The sequence below is a fragment of the Calonectris borealis genome, chromosome 1 (assembly GCF_964195595.1).
Source record: "Calonectris borealis chromosome 1, bCalBor7.hap1.2, whole genome shotgun sequence".
Lineage (NCBI taxonomy): Eukaryota > Metazoa > Chordata > Aves > Procellariiformes > Procellariidae > Calonectris > Calonectris borealis.
Window position 1 is genome coordinate 68,020,238 of NC_134312.1, and position 20,080 is coordinate 68,040,317.

Consider the following 20,080-nt stretch of genomic DNA (forward strand, 5'->3'; position numbering starts at 1 on the left):
CTAGTGATAGATGTCCCTGCCCATGGCAGGGGGGGTGGACTAGATGACCTTTAAAGGTCCCTTCCAACCCAAACCATTTTATGGTTCTATAATAAGTTGTTAGAAGCTGGAAGAATATTCACAGAAAGTACCATGGCTAACTTTTCTGCTATTGTTCTCCTTCCTGAACTTCCACTCCTGGCCATTGTAAGAGACACAACATGATGCTCATGCCTGCAATCTTTTCCTTAGGTTAGGGTGGCCACGCTGCTTGGCGTAGCTAGGAGCCAGCAAATGTGTGATTGTGGGATGTTGACGGTCTGGTCTAAGCTGGCATCTACTATGGCTTTGCACGGTCCTTAGAGGTACTGAGCTCCTGTAGCTCCATGAAGCTAAGGAGAGAGAGCAGCTGCTCTGCATCTCACACTAGACCCTTTGCCCGAAAACCACCAGCCTCGACATGAGCTTCAGGGAGATGAACTGCAGCCTGTGTGCTCAGGCACCATTCAGCAGGGAAGAGATCTCCCGTAGGATATCACAGGATACTCTTCTTACTGCACAGACTAACAAGCAGCTGGTTTCCTTCTGACAGTTCGTGGAGCTCAGTTTAATCCTGCTCCTGAGTAGTTTAGTTACAGACTTCACTGAGAGCCAAAGCAGTCTCTTCCATTTCTTCTAGGAGTGCCATCACAGCCCGTGCAAACAGGAAGCGTGTATCACTGCAGAAGTAACACACACCAAAGTCTGCATTCCAGCATTTTGTGTTAAATTAATTGACAGGACTAAACTAAAGGCACAATGTAGGCAGACAATAACAGAGACCACAGAATAGCAGTCACTCCTGTATAGCTGATTTTCTAATTCAAAGGACAGATGGGAAGAGCAGCAAGGTAGTTCAACATGAGGAACCTTCAGAGAGGGAAAAACCATTCCTACTCTAAATGTGGAGCAATTAAGAAACGTTGCAAGTAGTTTCCGTGCAGTGGAAACCAGACAAGAAAGAGGGTAATTACAGTATTTCTTTCCCCCCTAAGTATCTTTTCTATCCAACCCCACTTCTCAAGCCCCTATCCTTGCCTTGAGAAAGAGCAACACAGGTTTTTGTCCTCCACTTACCATACACCCATCCTACACAGATGACTTCAAAAATGGCCAGGAAGAGCAGGCACATGCCGCTGGCAGCATAGTAGTCAAAAAGCTGGAAGATGTACATCCCACCCTGTTGAAGAGGTAGAGAAGAGAGAGTCATGGCAGGACTATTCCGTGTGAGGGAAAAATGACTGAGGCAAGCAGAAGAGTAGCAGCAAAAACATTGCACCTAGAGCAGGTCCAAGAAGGAGAAGAGCCTTCTCTTGGGGCTGCCCCCACTCTGTCCCAAAAAGACAGCCAGGTCTGGTAGCAGGAGAGCATTTCATGCCCATTTTATGATACTGCTGGGCTAGGCTGGTTTCTATGTCCATAGGAGCAGGAGCCGGTTTCTTTGCTTGTTTTAAATCAGTTAGCAAGTTTCCAGCATCATTTCAAAATACCATGTAGCAGTGCAGAACTTCGCACCCAAGAAACTGGGATCCTGAGGATCAGGACATTCGGATACCTCATTTAAGCTGCATCCATCTTTACATATTGCTCAAGGTCCAAGCCCTGTGATGGCAGAGGCTTCCCTGCTGCCTCTGCCTTCGAGCTGAGCCCTGCATAGTTGTCATCAGCTACCTCTATAGGTCAGGTTGCTGACTCCTCCCTCATACTTTCATGTGTTTTCTCAAAGAGAAAGCCCCTTCAATACAAGTTAGGCAGATGCTTTCAAATAGTACTGAAGAGCTCTAGACATTGCCAGAGTAGCAGAGCAGTGACCCCTTCATCCCATCACATATGAGGTGACATCCTGCAACGATGGGAGTAGACGCCTCCATGCAAGGGGGCATGCAAAAGCCATGGGAACCCTTAACGCAGTTTCCTTGAAAGCTCTCTCGATCAGTGGGAGTGCCTTCAGCAAATCCTTAGCCAGGATCCTGTTGGAGGATCAGCAGTGCCTAAGAGGTTTAGCAGGAATTAGCTGTCACTACACAGCACATGGAGGCAACACAGAGGAGTGCTAAGACTCCCGCTCAAGCATGCAGTATGCACGCACAGCGCAGCACAGCACAGCACAGCACACCACTGTGCAGGAAGAGGTGCTTGGCTATTCGCTGCAGAGCAGGGCAAAAACCATGCGCATAGCATCGCACCGACACAGCTCTGCTGCTTCTGGTCCCCGGGGATCACAGGATCCCCACTGGCTCAGGCAGGGTTACAGTGCAGCCATTACCCCCTGCCTTCCCTCCCACTGCTCTGCTTCTTGTGGAAAGCAGCCAGCAAATGATCGCTGCCCTTAGAAGAGCTTCTGCTTGTGCAGCTCAGCTTGTTTTAGCCACCAGGCCTGGTATTTGCACAAAGCGGTGTGTCTGGCGGCCTCTCTGGGCTGCGGGACCGTCCCTCTGGAAGGCTCAGTTATGTAGTGAGTACACTAGCATCACACAGGGTAAAAGCAGCACCGGCTGTGAGAGACACCAGTTAATGCCTTAGAAATGAAGGATAATTAACAGCATCAAAGACAAGCTTGCTCTCTCTACCCACTCCTCCAGAGCAGTCTAGCGGGGTTTCTGGTGCTCAGCTGTACCCCAGCTACTCCTTTCTTACCTCAGTGACCAGCAATAAGCCCAGCAGGTAGCATATGACTGCAATGGCCAGGATCAGCAGCTCCCGACGCCCCTTCTTCCGAAACACTCCCGGGAACATGTCAATAAGAGCTGTCACCATGCTTTCCACACAGACAAACTGCAGAAGAAGACAGGTTAGAAAAAACAGTGTCTCCCTTTCCCCAAGCACACATTCCCTCTCACTGTCCTTTTTTCTTCCAGCCACCCAAATCCTTATTTTTTTGTTTTCTTCTTTTGTCTGTCTTGCTTCCACCAAGGGCCAGCTGCAACTGCTAGGGACCCAAACACAGCTTGGTATATCAGTGAGGTCTCCTCTGGAGCTGCAGACCAAAGGAGTTAAAAGTACAGCCCCATGTTGGGAGGATGAACTGTGAGATGTGCGATGAATTGCTTCAAACTCAACAGAGCACGCTGCGGCACAGCAGGAACGACCAAGGGATGGGGAGGCAAGGAGCAGACTGCATCCCTCGAGCAGGGCGAGGAAGCACCTAAGATGGCACAAGGAACCCTTGTGACAGAGGGGAGCTCCCCCTGCCACCGTGAAGCTAAGGGGAGCCAAGCGACTGTGAGGGCACAGCTCAGCCCTAACATCAAGCACACGCCTCCTACAGCAGGACTGGCTGCAAAATACACCACGACTGCCTGGGACAAAGCAGTAGAGTGGGCGGCTGGGGGTCCCGCAGGTGAATTGCTGGCTTTTGTGGGGCTGACCGTGGGGCAGGACGCCTGCTCATCACTGCATGGCTCTCGGTCCTGCAGCGTACGTCACCCATGGGATACATAAGAGAACATCAGCCACTGCTGGGACAGCCCAGCCAGCATGGAGCAGAGCTGTAAGCAAGATGAGGCAGGAGGGGACCTCGACCCAGAGAAATTGAGGAAAGAGACCTCATTCTCCAGGTGCAGGGGCTGAGGTGCTGCAAAGCAGAGCCTGAGCAGAGCACCCTGCCTGGGACACCCCCTGCTCCCCTTGTGCTGGCTTGCCAGGGTTGCACACCGCGCTCCACAGGGTGCTCTGCTGGGTTTTACTCCTGGCATAACAGGGATATGGGAGGGTAAGAGATGGGCACACCAGCAAGGAGAGCACACAGGGATTGCTCTGGTGAGATGCAGCTGGGAGAAAACAGCCCCATTCCCCCTCCCAGATTGCGCTGCTCTGTGCCGGGCCTCACTCCGCAGTGTGCAAGGTTTCGGTGCAGGCACAGAGGTGGGAGGGGATGTAGCTGCGACACCCTCACGTACACACAGGGAGAAGGATGCCAAACAGAGACGCCAGCACACATAATCACTGGTCTCCCATCGGCCCTGGCTCCGAGCTCCCACACTGTGAAAGTGTTGCGGACGATGTGGAGAACGTATTTGAGGTACCAGCAAAGAACATAACCACCTTATCCTTTCCCATGGCCTTGGGGGGTGCTCAGGGTGGGCATAGGCACCTGGGCATTAGACAAGGAGGGTGTGTTTGCTGTACCTGACTGTCCAGTCCCAAGAAGATCAGCATGAGGAAGAAGAGGCAGGACCAGAGCTGAGACACGGGCATCATCGTTACTGCCGTTGGATACGCTATGAAAGCCAGGCCAGGACCTGCCAACAGACTGCAGGATAACCACAAGTGCCCCCCACCCCACCACCTGCCACCACCACCCTGCAGCACAGAGTGAGCTTCAAAGCTAACCCCACCACAGCTCCCTGCCCACGCAGGGCTGAAAACCACATTGGGAAGCACTGGTCCTGCAGACCTCGCTGTGGACGCCCACAATGATAAAGAATGTAGATAACATCCTGGGCTTCACTTCAGAAAAGTCCTCTCCCCATCAGGCTTTCTGTTTTGCCTTGGTTCTGAAGTTTCCTGGAAAAACCTACCTGATTCAGCCACTTTTGCAATGGGTACACCCTGCTCTTGAGCCATGAAGCCCAGCACAGAAAAAATGGCAAAGCCAGCAACAAAGCTGGTGGTACTGTTCAGGAAGCAGAGCATGATGCAGTCCCTGCAGGGAGGAGACCAGAGAAAGATTGATTGGTGTTTCCCACTGCAGAATAGCTCCACTTGGGATCACTCAGCTTCCCCAGCCAGAGAGCATGAACCAAGGAACAGCAATGCTGCTCTTGATGTCCGTCAGAAGTAAAAAGCTCAAAACAGAACAGAGCCAAAAATGAGCCTACCTACTTTGCACCCCATTGTTCAAGAGCTATAGGACTATAGGTGGCACAAAGAGAGACATAGGGCACCACTAGTAGCTTGTGAATAGGATGCCACAATGATATACGTCGGGACATGGCAACAAAAAAGTTAACAGGAGTCAAGGGAATAAGAAAAACAAAGAGAAAATGAGGAAAAAGCAAATTAGAAAAGGGAAGAGGTTGCAAAAGTAAACATAGTCAAGAAAGAGGAGCATCTGAAAGCATGAACACTTGAAGGTTCAGGAGGTCTGGTAGAACAAGGACTAATGGGTTAACAAAAATCCCACCCCTGACAAGGATTGTGTCTACACTGTCTTTATTAACTATGCTCAGATGGAGGCTGGAGCATGCGATGCCACTTGTCCTGAGACTTTTGTGAACTTATTTCCTGAGAAAACGGGGCACCAGTTTGAGCTGGCTGGGCTGGAAACCCCACAGCCCAGGATCCTGCATGGGCAGCTGCCAGAGCAGACCCACAGCATCAGCTGCTATGGGGCAGCGTGGACACCCAGCACATTTGGGCCACCCAGAACTAAGCTGCCAGTCCAAGGCATCTAAGGCATTAGAGGAAGGCATCAGCACACCTCTCTGTTGGTGACAGATATATTTCGGAAGAGCCAGGGGAAAGTATTAATTGCCTGACTAACAGCCGTGGCAGCACCTATTGGAGAATGGAAGAGGAGAATGATTGATGTCTCCAGAGTACCATTACATTTTCCCATCCATGCTGGAGCAACATATGAAGGAATAACAAAGTCCCTTGGGGCTCTGTGAAAGGTGTCAGAAATGGTCCTGATGGCTTCACTGAGCTCCATGTCAGGCCATGGATAAAATAGATCTGTAATCCAAGGGCAAGGAGGAGGCCAGACAGACTTGATTAATCTTCTTGATAGGATCAAAATGCCACTGGCAGTACATTACCCTGATGGCAGTAAAGCACTGGAGACAGGGGGCCCAGCCATCATCTTTGTACCATCTCCCCTGCCTAGCAAGTGACAGCAGAGCTGGCCGTGCCACCCTGCTCACTCACCCTGTCAAAATAACCTATGCTGTCTCCACAGTGGCTGGAGACACTCTTCATTTTCATTCCTCCCCCTCCTCCAATCTCTCCCGTTTCCAAGCTGAGTCACGCGGGAGAGCACTACTAAAGCCATTTTCAGGAGCTCCTGTGTTCCCTCAGCCACTCTCCATCCCTACACTGAGTCCTCTGCAGCTTCCACACTCTGAGCAGCTTGACAGTCAAAGCAGCATGACCCAAGGTCTCCCCTGGGGACAGAGCCTGCCTGAAATGCAGCTCCCTGCTGTTTGTCTCTGAGCAAATTCCCAGAAGGGTGTGAGGAATCCAGGCTCCTCTTACCTGTAACAGTTGTTGGTATATTTGTTGTAGCTGCCCAAAGCTGTCAGGCACCCCTGGCAAATGGCATAAGAGAAGAAGATCTGAGTGCCTGCATCCATCCAGACCTGGAACAGAGAAGATCAGTGGTCTCCAGACCTGGCAACAAAATAAACAAATGGCTATGCCCTGTCCAGCAACAGCCCCTTCATCACTGCAGAACAAACTGCATGAGACAGAGAGGGGCTCAGTGGATGTAGAAACTGGGATATTTCTCTGAGAAAATGGAGCTATAGGACGGAAAGACCTCTAGAAAAAGGCTCCCGAAGGGACTGTATTTTCACATCCCACTCAAAGTGACGTAGAGCACTGGTCGATGCCTGACACAACTCCTCCATCCCACACCTTTGCGTTGTGGGTGGAGACGGCATCCCTAGTAGCGTGGCTCCGGCTGAAGTTGGCACTGCAGGTGTCTGTGGTCCCTGCATGGCTCAGGGCTCGCAGAGCCACTGGTGAGTTGTCTGAAACAAGGGCCAGTGAATCCTTTGCATGATCAGCGCACTCCCCTCCTTCAAATCTGGTTTCCCACATCTCTGAGGCCGCGGTGCAGGGTGAAAGGACGAAAATTGCTGGGTTGAGAGCTATCAGGCCAGTGGGATGTCGTGGATGCAGGTTCTCCTTTGCTCTGGCATTGCATGGGAAAAGCTGAGTGGGCTTGTTCACCGCTGCTCCAGCCCTCTCACCCATGGAGGATTCCCTTGTTCACTCTGTGTGTTGTGGGTTGAACTGCAGCTCTGCTCACACCCTCCCAGGGAAAGCCCTGAGCTTCGAGTTAGCAGGCAGGCAGGAAAACAGCCCACCTTTCTGTTTGTCTGTGTGTTCCCACTCACTCTCTTTTTCCTCTAAGCAGCCCCCAGCTGCAAACAACCAGGCAGCTGCAATTTGGCAGCCTTCAAAAAATCCCAGCCCAGGCATCTCTCACAGACAGACGCGTACATGGGAGCCCTTCAGGGGCGGGCATGGGCACACATCCCTCTTTACACCAAAGCCTCACATTCTGCCTAAACTCAGTAGCAGGATCTCTCGCTCCTGCTACGCTGGGTTACAGCAGCCTGGAAAGACCACATCAGCTTTAGTTAGGCTGTGAAAGATAGGGAGGTTTTCAGTGAATAAGCTCTGACCATGAATAAAACACACTCAGCCCCAGTCACCCCCCTGTTATTTATTTTGATATCAAAATGCCATTTACGTTCAGCTGGCTCTTTGCATTCAGCGCACCACAGATTTTGTATTGACAACACATAATTGCATCTGAAAGCCATTTGCAGGAAGACAGTGTGTTTGGCAGCTGGTTTGGGAGCAGTTGGGGCTTTGGCCATCTGGGAAGATGCAGGAGGTAAGCTGAGACTGTGGGCTAAGCATATTGCTTGGCTGCCTCCGTGAAAAGATTCAGCGGTGGAATAATTAACAGCAGTGTTATTTAAATGGTCTTCTGCGGGGGGGTCTGCATTAGCAACTCCCTGGGATGGCGGAGGCAGCCTGCACAGCGTTGCTGAGCCCACGTGGGGAAGGGAAGCAACCTGCTGCTGCAGAAAGCTGCCCAAGCAGACACCCTGGAGGGATCCTCCAAGGGGGGGATCCTGCCGCCTGCCCCGTGCAGCCCCAAGGGTGCTGCCCACCTCCTGCCAACTCGGGCTACCCTGGGGTCCTGGGTTTGGCTGCACCCTCTGCCCTAATCCAGACTTGCCCTCCCTGGGTACACAGCATCCCCCCTGCCAGGGGGGTTTCCATGAGCTCCAGTGAGCGGTGGCAGGGGCTGACATGCTCCCTTTGGCCAGCTGCTGTCCCAACCGACTGGGACCAGCCCCTGGGACAGGTGAAACGAACCTGCTGCCCAGCCTGCCTTACCTGCATGCATTCAGTCTCTGCAAGCACAGGGGTCCTGCACTCCCTGGGAGGGCCCTGTTGGAGCCAAACTGAGTGCTAACCAGACCAGAAAAAATGAAAAATGGTAGATCATTCCCCCCTCTTCCTTAATTATTTGCATTTAAGACCTAGCAAAATTATCTGTTACATGCTGAATATTTCATATACTCTTCTGGTTTTGGGTTTTGCTGAGCCCATGAGTGGAAATGACCTAATATGCCCATATGCTGCAGACACACGAGCAAAAAGGCTGTGCTGTGCAGGAGGACGAGACCCCTCTCAGCTCTTTTAAGGAGGTCTCACTGGTTCGCCAGTCTCCCTTCAGAGAAGACAGATAGATCCTCAGCTAGCAGCAGATCCAAGGGTCAGGGCGCTGGAAACCTTCCCGTGGCCAGCACCTGCCTGACCCTCACCCACCTGCGGGTCTGCCAGCCTAGAAATGTCTGGCTTCAGGTAGAAGATGATCCCCTCGGCAGCACCGGGCAGCGTGACTCCTCGCACCAGCAGGATGATAAGCATCATGTACGGGAAGGTGGCAGTGAAGTAAACGACCTGCGGGCGCAGGGAAACAAGAGGAGAGAGGGTCAGCGGGGAGGGGGTGCAGGCATCATCTCATCTCGTTTGCAGGCCCCCACCCCGGCAAACGTCCCTGGACTCTCCTGTTGGCTATAGCTGCTACTGCTAGCGTAGAAGAGGGGTGGGAAAGAAATTAATCAAGGTTACATCTCACTGGTGATTTAGTTAATCTACATTTTGTTCCTCACCCAAGACTCTGCCACTGGTTGCTCTGCTTTATTTTCTCTTTCCAGTCAGCGTAATTTCCCTGCTCTCCAGCTGTTCTCTTCATCTTTCTAGAGCTGCAGAAGAAACCCAAATCTCTTCTTGTCACTGAGTTTTAATGAGGAGTTATTAAAATGGTCCTATTCCCAGCAAGAGTTTTCCAAATGAAATAGCAACTTTTGCTGCCCAATTCGAGACACCTCTGAGGGGTCTCATTTCCAGGGGTGCTCATGTGGCTCTCTCATCCCTTCAATGCCTCTGAGCTCACAGGTAAAAAATGGGGGCACCTCAAAGCCTTTAAAGAAAATGTAGACCATTATTTTTGTAAAACCTTCTTTTCACTTCTTGTGTGTGACGTAAATAAATATTACAGTAGAATTAATCATCTCTAATCCACTGCCTACTGTGACTTTTTTTTCTATTGGCAAAATATCCATGAGCAAGTTGCAACTTCCTAACATTTATTCATTATTAAAATTCATCCAAGTAATGTGAAGACTTGTTTACTCTATGGATTCATAGTGAGGGCCCTAAAATGACATTTTTTCTGCTTAGTGATAATTGGTCAAATAAGTCACAGTACGTGGCACTTTTGCTGTTCCCCGGTTGAATGAGAATGCGAGCACTTTTGGCACAAGTACTAAAATCCACCTTCAGAAATCACTTCTGGAGAACATTTATACACAACAGCTGAATGCATAAGGAAAGGAAACATAGAAAGAGCATGAAAGTGGGCAAAATGAATAAAAGAAAAAGGCTTTTAAAGAAAATGACTCTTCACAGAATCTTTGAAATTATTTTCCTGAGGTCGCTATTGTTTCTTTAAGTTTGGACTCCTTAAATCACAGAAGCATAAGCACAAGGGTCTGGCAGGGTTATCCGATTAGAGCAGCCTCCTAGTCAAGCACAACATCCTGTTTACTCTGTAGCAGTTAAACAAAATTATACACCTACTCAGAATTCCTGGGACCTCCCTACTGCTTATTCTAATATGTAGTCAGTGAGGAAAAAGAAGGAAGGAGCTGATTTTTTTGACGGTGCCCCTGTAAAACTCAAAATTACTACTGCAGAGAAGACAACTGGCCTGTCTGGCCTGTGGCATGTCTCGGGGCAGAAAAACCCACCCTGTATTGCTGCACCATGTCCATAACATCTATGTGGCAAAAAGTAAGACCTGTAGTCTAAAACTTGTGATGGAAAAATCTTCTGTGGTCCCAGGAAAACCATTCCAGCTACTACCTGCTCTCATTGTTTCCTCTCACTTTCTTGTCTGACTTTGCCAAACCCAATCAGCCCAACCAGCCTGACTGAACTTCTTTAGCCTTCTCCAACAAGGCAAGCTCTGCACACCACGGCAGCACTGGGCAAAGGAGAGACTTGGTGCAGAGAGGGATGAGAGCTGAAGGGAACCTGGGATGACTTAACTACACTTCCATGTGGGTTAAACAGCTTCTCAGACCCAGTCTCCCAAGATCAGAATGATATCTCTTGTGAAGATGGCACTGTGGTATTCAAACCAGGGAGCATCAGAGATTTAAGATTTAAAATGTGGAGCATTTTCCCTATATATGTGGAGTCTGGCTCTCACTCCTTGAGAAATGGTGACAGCAGGTCAGCACTAGGAAGAGCCAGAGTCACCAGCAAAGGCTGGGAGAAACCTAGAAAGCAGAGGAAGCTACTGTCTTGCTGTTAAAAATGGGTGCCCAGTGCAGATTTAAGGCGGGAGATCGGATTTGACACTGAAACACAGATGTCCAGTACTACAGGAAACATCTGCCAATACTAGGGATAGTGATTTGAAGGAAGAAGGCCATTGCAGAAATTGGTTTCCTTCCCTTTACTATTGGGACGTCCCCTGGATGCCTACAACACCCAATCATTGTTAATAGCCCCCTTGTCTCATTGCAGCTCCAGGAAGGAAGGAGGTCCTGAACAAGTCAAGGCCATAGCAGCATCCCTAACACCCACCCCAAGGCATCACACACTCTTTCACCCCAGAGGCATAACCAGTCCACCTGATCTACGGGATAAACATCAAGAGGGAGCATTGGCTCCAGCCTCACTAGTAAAATGCAAAAAATGACCCGCTAAGCCAAAAACCACAGAGCCAAGGGCAGTACAAAGGAGAGCACAAAGACACCTCTCTCAACCCAAGTATTTTTCAGGATAAAGAAGCAGGAGAGATTAATTATCAATTCACTGAGCTGGTTACAGGCAGCAGCTTGTCTATTTTGCTCAAGTGTTTAATTATTGCCAGGGATAGGAAATTTGCCACTGCAGAGGATCTTGTTAAAAACACCAGCAAGCCACACCAGGACAACACACTGGTGAGTGGATGGTTCGCAGGACATTTGGAGTGTATCTGTCAGCCACTGTGGGTATCAGCAAGGGAGAAGGAGATCCAAGACGCCCCTCAGTTCCTAGGTCTTTCTCTGTTCTCCCCTCCCTCTTTGACCTATTCTTTTATTCTTCCTCTTACAGGTCAAACACAACCAGTGTAAATCAGTATAGTCCCACCAGGTTTTAGGTTTGACTTTGGTGCTCTGTGTCTCTTGCCTCTACTTCACAAAAAGGGAAAAGAGATTGGGGAAGAAATATAAGACGGTACAAGGCGGCTTATGGACTACTTTCCTACTTTGCCTGTGGACTTGACCCCTTTCCAGATGCAGAAGTAGCAGATGATCCACGCCAGCAGGAGACACAGAGCCAGTTCCCAGCGCACAGTGCCCAGTTTGTGAATACCATCCGTGAGCCCCAGGACTCGCTTCCTGCCGGTGTCCGGGGACAGGGAGAGAAGCATTAACACCCCAGACCCCACTCATTCGTACAGAACTTTCCCATATTACCCCGTTGAAACACTTAAAAGACTACCCACAATGCATCTGCCCAGGGCTCCCAGCCACGTGAATCACCCCAGCACTGCCTAGGGCTCCCCTCTCTGTCATTCCTGCTGATGCTGCTCCACTGTGCCCTGTAGCTGGCTCGAGCCCTCCCAGTCTCTAAGCCCATGGCGCAGCGCCCATCAGACCCATGCAGCACAAAATCACCACCTGTCCCACGTTGCTCCCCCTCCCTGGCAGCTGCCCAGCAGGCACTACTCAATCCAAAGCAGGCCACCAATGCCATCATCACCCCATGACCACTGCTCTTCCCCTGGCCTCCCCATACACTATGGACACCCTATACATAAGCAGAAATGGCCTTTATGATTCCTATACCCTTCCTTCAGCCTCATTCCCTGAAGACTCGCCATCATGAAGGTGGGCCATACAAGAGTTCAGCACTGCAGCTCATTCAGTCCCAGCAGCCTAACCCCACACTTACGATTCCTCTACACACCTTTCCCCAAACCAGCCCCCTTGGGGCCCCCTTGCCCTTGCAAGCTGTGCAGAAAACCTGAACAACCATTTCAGAGGGGTCACAGCTCTCGCTAAACAGTACGTGCAAAGAATAGGGCAGGAGAGGGGGTCTGGCACTGTGTGACTCTTTCTGCACCCATGGGCACATCTCATCTTCTCTGTGCCCTGTGGTGGCTGCAAGGGACAAAGCACACTCAACCCTCTCAGAGGCACTTTAAGAGCCATAAATGAGAAAGAAAAGTAATGGTGAAGCTGAGCCCCTGGCACCCCTCTTCTTTATGAAAGCTTCCTCAGCTGAGGAGGTGGAGAGGCAGTGTGGCCCCTGCAGCCATTTCAAACTCTCCACACTGCAGTGATGACCCCTTCTGGGACACTGTCTGGCCTGCTGTAGGACCCCTCTTTCAGAGGTGTTTTGTTGCTTCCAGCCCCATGACTAAACCTCCCCAAGACCCTCTCTGGCACCTCACCCATGTGCAGCAGATTCTTGTTCTCCAGGCATAAGCCTGAGCAGCCTGATGGACCACTTCCCTTAGGCACCAAGCAAGACGTGGTCAAAAGAAGGGAAAAGGCAGTTTTGTACCTTTCTGTTTCACTGTGGAGGACTGCTCAGTCTGCCCTGACCTCTTATGCTTGCCTGCCAACAGTAGCCTGCAACACCCAATAAGAGTACCCCCTGCTTACAGCAAGTCCTTATCTTGTTTTGGTGCCTCTTTCTGTGGCCGCACTCACCTGGGCACCTCAGTGCCAGAAAGGAAACATGCCTGTGCGTGTGTGCACACGAGGGCAGGCACTTCACGAGCAGCCTTCGGGGTTTATCTAGTCCTCGTGCCCCTGGGCTCTGTGCCTATCTCCTTGGCAGCTCGGTGCATTGTGCTCCCCATGTTCGGGTCCAACATGTGGCACCTCACTTGGTCCTACAGAGACGCATAGCCCTCCCCCCAGATCCTCCTACAGCTGGATGACAGAGGAGCCTGAACAGAGGGAAAGTGATCACGTACTCCCAAAACTCAATCATTGGGGAGGTGGCGTTTGCAGGCAAGGTCCTGTTGTCCAAGCTGGAGCTATTCAGAATGTCCACACAGAGATCTACCAAAAGAAAAGGAAGCTGATGAGCCAGAGAAATTCTCCAAGGCTCTTCCATGAGGGATGCTCCTTCCCCTCTGTACCCTAATCCTCACTCTGGCAGCCCACAGACCCTTCACCCCATGCTATAGAGCATCTCATTAAACTCTTGCATCTCATTAAGCATCTCATTAAACTCTGGCTCTCCCCAGCTACGAATCCCAATCCAGCAGTAGCCAGAGGTCTTCGGGAAGGGGAGAGGGGAAGGAGAGAGCAATTCCCTGCCAAATGGAAACCAGATGGCTGCAAAATGTAGATTATTGAGCGATAGCCACTATGAGTAGCCAGGATAGAAAATCCCATTCTCCTCCCACACCACGCACCATTCCCTGTCCACACATGCACGCATATGTTCACACATGCCACAGATGCTTTCATGTTCCACTCTGCCATCCCCAACCTTGTCACATAGCGTGAAATTACTAAAAACAGAAGAGATGCCATGCATCCAAGAAATGCACCTCATCTTGCATTTGGCAAGCAAAAAACAATCCACCAGAAAACCGAGGAAGCCCAGCTCTGCCTGTTAAGAGAACATCTGTGGCTTTCCTCACAAACAAACCCATGCTGGGGGAGCTGAAGGAATCAGATCCACTCTTTAAAAGGCTGGTTACGTCTGTTGGGATGAAGGGGTAAAGGAAGCTGTGAGTGAATGGCCCATGGGGTGGAGAAATTTAGCACATCACAGAAATGAATCATCTGAGCCAAGAGAAAAAGGGAGGGAACTGAGCTGCCGCCAAAGCCCTTTCCAGCCTGGCTTTCTACTGAAAGAAAAACAACCTGTTCAACATGGTAAAAAAGGCCTGTCAAGGACATCAGATCCATGAGGGTTACCTCACATCTACCCCATCTTGCCAGGCACAGCCCAAGTGCCTTGAATAAAAACAAAGCCAGGTCTTCTCTACTGGGCAAATTTATGTGAACTATGGGCATGAGGAGATGAGACCCCTGGACAATGTAATGGTATAGAGGCTTGTATGGTTGTGATTAGACCAGAAAAACAGTGCCTTTAGAGTTTTGTGTTACTGGTTCCTGCATTGGGAGACCTGTACTGGCAAAATCCTCCAGTGCAGGCCTGGCCTGATTTAGCCAAAAGCTGAGTGCACAAATGAAACTGTTCAGTATGTGGCAGCAATTGTCCCAGTAACTCTGAAGAAGTGGGGTAGAGTAAGGGAATTGTGAGATAAACTGTTGTACCAGAGCTAACGAAAAGCTCCTGCCATGTGAGAAGGACTCTAGATTGGCTTGAAAGCTCTCTCAACCCACCTACCGCTCCTGCTTGCCAGAAAATCTGGATTTTTCAGTTAAATCTCAACACCCAAAACATCTCCATGTGGAAATAGTTTTACTGTCCCCTGCTGCTAGGCATAGGGTCATACCACTCACACTTCCTTATGGTGAACTTACTCATGGTGAACGAAGACAGATGCCTTTGCAGGAGTCCCTATCCACATTGCAGCTCATGAGAGCTTTTTATCTGAATAAAAAATATTTTCTACAAAACCCGGTTAATAAAAAATATTTTCCACAAAACCCAAATAATTTCTGGCAATTGGGAAGGAGCTAGGAGCTGACCAAGGGAAGGTGTACCTGAGTTCCAGGGGTTATTGCAGCTGGACCACGGTAGCACTGTGGTGAAGGAGCTGAACAGGTAGAAGAGCGCCCAGGACAGGATGACAATGTAGTAGATATTCAGATAGCATTCAATGACTTGTGAGGCATATCCAATTCCTGTGAAGGAAAGCAAAGGTTTGCCCAATACGTCGGGCTTAACTCCAATCAAAGACATAGACCATGCCATGGTAAGAAGGGTGCAATACCAACCACGTGGCTCACTAGAGAATAGAGCAAGACCTACCTCAGGGAAGAGAAAGGATTTTGTGACTGTGCATGCAGACAGGAAACATTGTTGGTATCTCTAGACAGATCTATGGTGGAACAGAGAGAAAACCTTTTGCTGATGGGAAAACCTTTTTCTGGTCACTACCATGCCGCTGCATTACACTGCCTCTCCTGCAGGAAAGCCAGCTCTAGCCTTTAAAGAAAGAAATGCAGGTGCATTTCTTCCTTCTGTAAACACTCAGGCAAAAAAGGTTCTCACGGCTGATATACATGATGCATAAAGTATGGTGTTGGGGCAAAAGTACAGACTTAGGAGCTGAGCTCTGGTCTTGGGTCCTGCTTGTGCCCATCATTCACTGAGATATTAGAATGGTAATTGGGTCAGAAAGGCCCAATTCATTTGTTTAAAACTGTTGTCAGTGCCCTTTGAGATGCCACTGCTGTCCGCCTCCAGGCCCCATGCCAGAGCGCAGGGGTCTCCAGCGCAGGAGATCCCAGACTTCCCAGGGAGTTTCAAATAGCACTGCACACCTGTGCTTGAGCAAACTAGCCAGGCCTTTAATCTGCCTGCGCACAGGTTTCTCTCTCTGCAAAACGTGGGTAATAAGCTCTCCCCTGGACAGGAGAATCGTGGACGTTAGATTCATTAACATATTAATGAACAACGTAACAATTAATTAACAACCTTCCCCAGGGCCCCAGGAGTCCTGGTTCTTACACCTGTGCCCTAAGCAGCACCCCAGCCCATCTCCGAGCTGTCAGACTGGTGCACGCATTGTGATCCCCCTCAGTCTGCAGACGCCAGCCTGCAAACGCTGCCACCGCAGCCTTGGGCACAGTGATGGGCAAGGAAAGTGCCATAAGCCAGCCAGTCTTCCTCATCCTCTTCTCTCTTCAGTATTTGTCCTGGACTACATGCGAGTGTTTGTGTATTGACACTTCCCTCCTCCTCCTCCTGCTTGCTAGCCACCCTGCTCTCCTCTCTCCCAGGCTCTGAGCATCTCAGAGCAGAGACCGTAGCTCGGCTGGACCAGCACAGCCCCCAGCCAGCACCACACGCCCTCAGTCACCTCCGCGGGGAGTCGGGGCACTGCCCCTGCACACACGGCAGTCACCAGGAGGGATAACAAGGCTGGGAGAGAGAGGAAGGGAGGGAGAATAAAGGAGAAAGAAAAAACCAGAATAACATTTCCAAAAAAGGCTCTGAGTCACTAATTGTTAGAAAGTGCTGCCAGCAATTCCCGTAACTTGACTCACCTTCAAAGATGGGACAGATCTTCCTCCAGGCAGTGACCCCTCCCTGGCTGGTGTACTGCCCCAGCGCCGTCTCCAGGAAGAACACGGGGATCCCGCAGGTGAAGAGGAAAATGAGGTAAGGGATGAGGAAGGCTCCTGCAAAGAGAGGTGAGATGCTGCCTCAGAAGCCTCTTTAAAACCTTATCCCCACCACCCCTTGCTAGGTACCTGGGACCACAGCTGGAATCGGCTAGACAAACACAAATATTTCTCCAAATTAACTGTGCAACCTCTGCTAAAATAACAAGGTCTCCAACACCATAATTTCTTGGAAAAAAATACAAGCGTGGTCTGTCTTGTGCTACTGCAGTACTTCTGCGTTTGATCTTGGCCAAAATCTAGAGGTAAGGAGTAACCAGGCAAGGGGATAAAAAAAGACAGCGCTGGAGAAGTTCTCCCTGCTTCACTCTTCTGACCTCATTCTAGCTTTCAGCAGGAGACAGGCAAAGCAAAAGGAGTCCTTGTTTCATATAACCACATTTGTTCTGCCTTTCCTGGGAGTCACAGCAAAACTCCCACTTGCCCAGAGGATACAAACCTGGAGGCTGGTGACATTTCTTGGTAAACAATAAATTTGCCAGGATATAAATTTGCCTGAGACATATTTCACATCAAATTTGAAAAGTAGTTTGCACCAGAAGAATGGTAATAGGGGGATAGGCAATAGAGTATCTTTCCAGCATTTTCAAAATGAAGTTTAACTTCTCTCTTCAAATTCAATTTTTTAATTAAAATATAGAGAAGTATCTTAAAAGAAATCAGCCTGAAACAGCCCTCAGATTAACCCTTGATGAAATGGAAGAGGAAGGGGAGAGAGAGAAGGTTTTTTCCCAGAAAAAATGCCCAACAAAAATAGTGCATCAGAAAAGACAAACAAACAAAAAAAAAGGATTTCTTGCCCTGTTCAACTGTCTGAACCTTTTTTCCCTTCCTTTTGGTTCTGCTGCCAAACCGAAACACCTGATATTTTTGTTGTTCCGCTCAAAACTGCTCCCGAGATCTCAGTTTCACTGCTGACCTTCCTTCTTTCACCTCACAGTCTTTCTCCCCATCATTAGAGTAGGTTTTCACACTTTCACTCCCCTCCAAACAGGCCAAGGCGACTGCCTTCCTCGCTGGAACAACTGCCGAGGACTTGCCATGCCATACAGTAAACTTTGGGTCGTGAGTACCTCCCGCCGCCAGTGCCTGGAGAGCATCTCGGCTGTTTGCAGTCCAGACGAGGGCCCCTTCCTCAGCGGAGCCAGTTGTCCCCCAGGCCCTCTCCTCCCCTGCCAGCACAGGCATTCGCACTGAAATTCCTTCCCATGACAATTAGCAACTAGGAACAATTCCCCTTGTTTTTAAGCCAATAATGTTACAATAACAAGCAACATCCAAATTTCCCCTAAACACAGCTGTGCTGTAGCTGCAGGGGACCTGGGGCCAGAGGGAGGGAGGCCGCTTCACAGCGTCCGTCCAGGTTTGCAGAGCAGGGAACGGGAACTGCATAAACCAGAGGCAGCTGCTGCTTTCGGTGCTGCAAGACATCTTATCTGTATGCCAAATCTGCAAGACAGCTTTATTATCCTGCACACAGATGAGCCTTTCAGCAGGTCCCAGACCCTCTCCTCTGATACTATTTGTCCCAGAGGTTGATTCATTTCTGTCTCTGAGTAATGAGGGCTTTCTCACACCTCTATTGTCTTGTCTGTCTTAACCTTCCCAGAACGGTTACCAGCTGAAACTCCAGTTGTGATCCCCTCCCCAGTTTGCTGCTCTGCTGGAGGAGGCTCAGCCCTGAGACAGGCCCCCAGAAACAGATCCTCTTTCCTGACAAGTCAATAACAAGTTCAGGATGCTGAGCAATTAGATCAAACTGGAAAGTGCAACCATAGATAAGTTTACACTCAGTTGCTTTACAGCAAGTTAGCACAACCGTTTTTATGACATCTGTCTTTACAGCTTTATAACCATCTCGCTGGATCTGAAGGTGGAGAAAGGTGACAGAACAGCAATCTCCAGTTTGGGGCGGGGGCGGGGGGGGGGCATTTATGGGTGGAAAATGTCATTTTTGCAATTTCAAGGACTTTTCCAGTGGTGAGAATATCTTTGAGTGTCATGGGAAAGACAGTGCCTTGTCCTGTACTAGTTTGTTGGCCATCTGGTTCCCTAGAGCACTAGAGAGAGAAATGTACTTTCTACAGTAGTAGCATACTTTCTGCAAGGGCAGTGTGTGAGCTGTGAGGGAAGGACTCTCCCATCCTAATCTTTCCCAAGCCTAGCCTTGTTGGCCTCTGAATAACAGCCTTAGATACTACAGAGTAGATTAATTTAAAAAAAAACCAACTTATTCAATAGATGTCTAAAATGAACAAAAGTAGCCTTTTTACTTACGCTAATTAGCATACAAATTGCAAGGACTACTGAACCGGATACCATAGGCATAAACTATGCAAAGATATAATCTGAGCTCAGGAAGGAATTTTCCATGCAAAAACCATGACTTCTCTCTCAAAGCATCACTGCAGAATGGGTTGTTCAATCAGATGCACCACTAGTGTTTACTAACCCGTGCCAGTCTGATTTGCTTTTGGTGCCTACCATCAAAACCTCAGAGAAGGAGATGGGAGGATCTGCTAAAAACGATCCCAGGTTCAAGAAAAACTCCTTCCATTTTCTTTAACCATCCTCTTATCCAACTCCCATTTGGTTCAGAGGAAACATTTTACTGACTCCTGCTTGATTTGGATAAACTCCACTAACAGCACAGGGGACAGGAATTTGATGGTCCTGGGATGAACAACAGCTGAATCACTCATCTATTGGTGACAGCTCACAGCACCTTGGGAAAGAAAGGCCTTTGTGGCATGGTCTGCAGAGAAAGGAAGTTTAAAGTGGGGGGAACATGCAAGTCCCAAAGCGTTATTTCAAGGTGTCTCTAGAGAACAAGAACAAAAGAGAAGTTATTGCTGTATTTGACCTGTAATTTATTATTCCTCCTTTTCTTTTATAAAGTTAGATTTTGATTCACCAAGAAAAGTTAGTGACAGTCAATTATTCCCTTCCTCTTTCCCAGTTTCATTTTATTGTTATGAGAAAGTTTAATTTTTAACCATGTAATGATCTTACTGTGATGTTATTGGAAAAGGAGAGTCGCACAAGAAACAAAAGGAAAGGGGAACGAATTCCTGGGGACGGATTTTCCTAGCAGTGGGTTGACCACTGGGAGAACTGTTCCTGGCAAAGAGGTAGCAATGTCCTTATTCTTCCTGTCCTCTGAGAAAATCCTTCATATGCGTGTTCTCAAAGATGGCCCTTCCATCTTATATTTGCCTATATGACAAGCCAAGGCGCTTCAGTGTTGGATATCTCATACCCTCCCTCATTTCTAGAACTGATTGAGTTGTACTGACACAATAAAATACTGCGTTTCTCTAATAACCTCAGGGCACCCAGCCCTGCGAGAGGAGCTGGTGGGAGATCAAGTGCCCTGGAGAAGGAAGCAGGCACCCAGGTGCAAGGAAGGGGGTTCCAGGCCTTGACAAGGATACCGGTGCCATCAAAGCCTTTCCTCCTCTGTAACA

At 49.3% G+C, this 20,080-nt stretch overlaps 1 protein-coding gene across 2 annotated transcripts in view; it reads right to left on the reverse strand.

Moving 5' to 3' along the window:
• The window catches only part of LOC142086125 (sodium- and chloride-dependent betaine transporter-like), a 45,003-nt gene that overhangs the window by 12,658 nt on the left and 12,265 nt on the right, over positions 1-20,080 (reverse strand). For both annotated transcript variants that reach the window (XM_075158714.1, XM_075158724.1), the window contains 10 exons: positions 16,476-16,610; positions 14,967-15,107; positions 13,253-13,340; positions 11,531-11,663; positions 8,533-8,667; positions 6,214-6,317; positions 4,539-4,663; positions 4,147-4,259; positions 2,656-2,793; positions 1,096-1,198 (listed from right to left, as the gene is read on the reverse strand). In XM_075158714.1, coding sequence (XP_075014815.1) covers positions 1,096-1,198; positions 2,656-2,793; positions 4,147-4,259; positions 4,539-4,663; positions 6,214-6,317; positions 8,533-8,667; positions 11,531-11,663; positions 13,253-13,340; positions 14,967-15,107; positions 16,476-16,610 — 1,215 coding nt within the window. The remainder of the gene's footprint in view (positions 1-1,095; positions 1,199-2,655; positions 2,794-4,146; positions 4,260-4,538; positions 4,664-6,213; positions 6,318-8,532; positions 8,668-11,530; positions 11,664-13,252; positions 13,341-14,966; positions 15,108-16,475; positions 16,611-20,080) is intronic.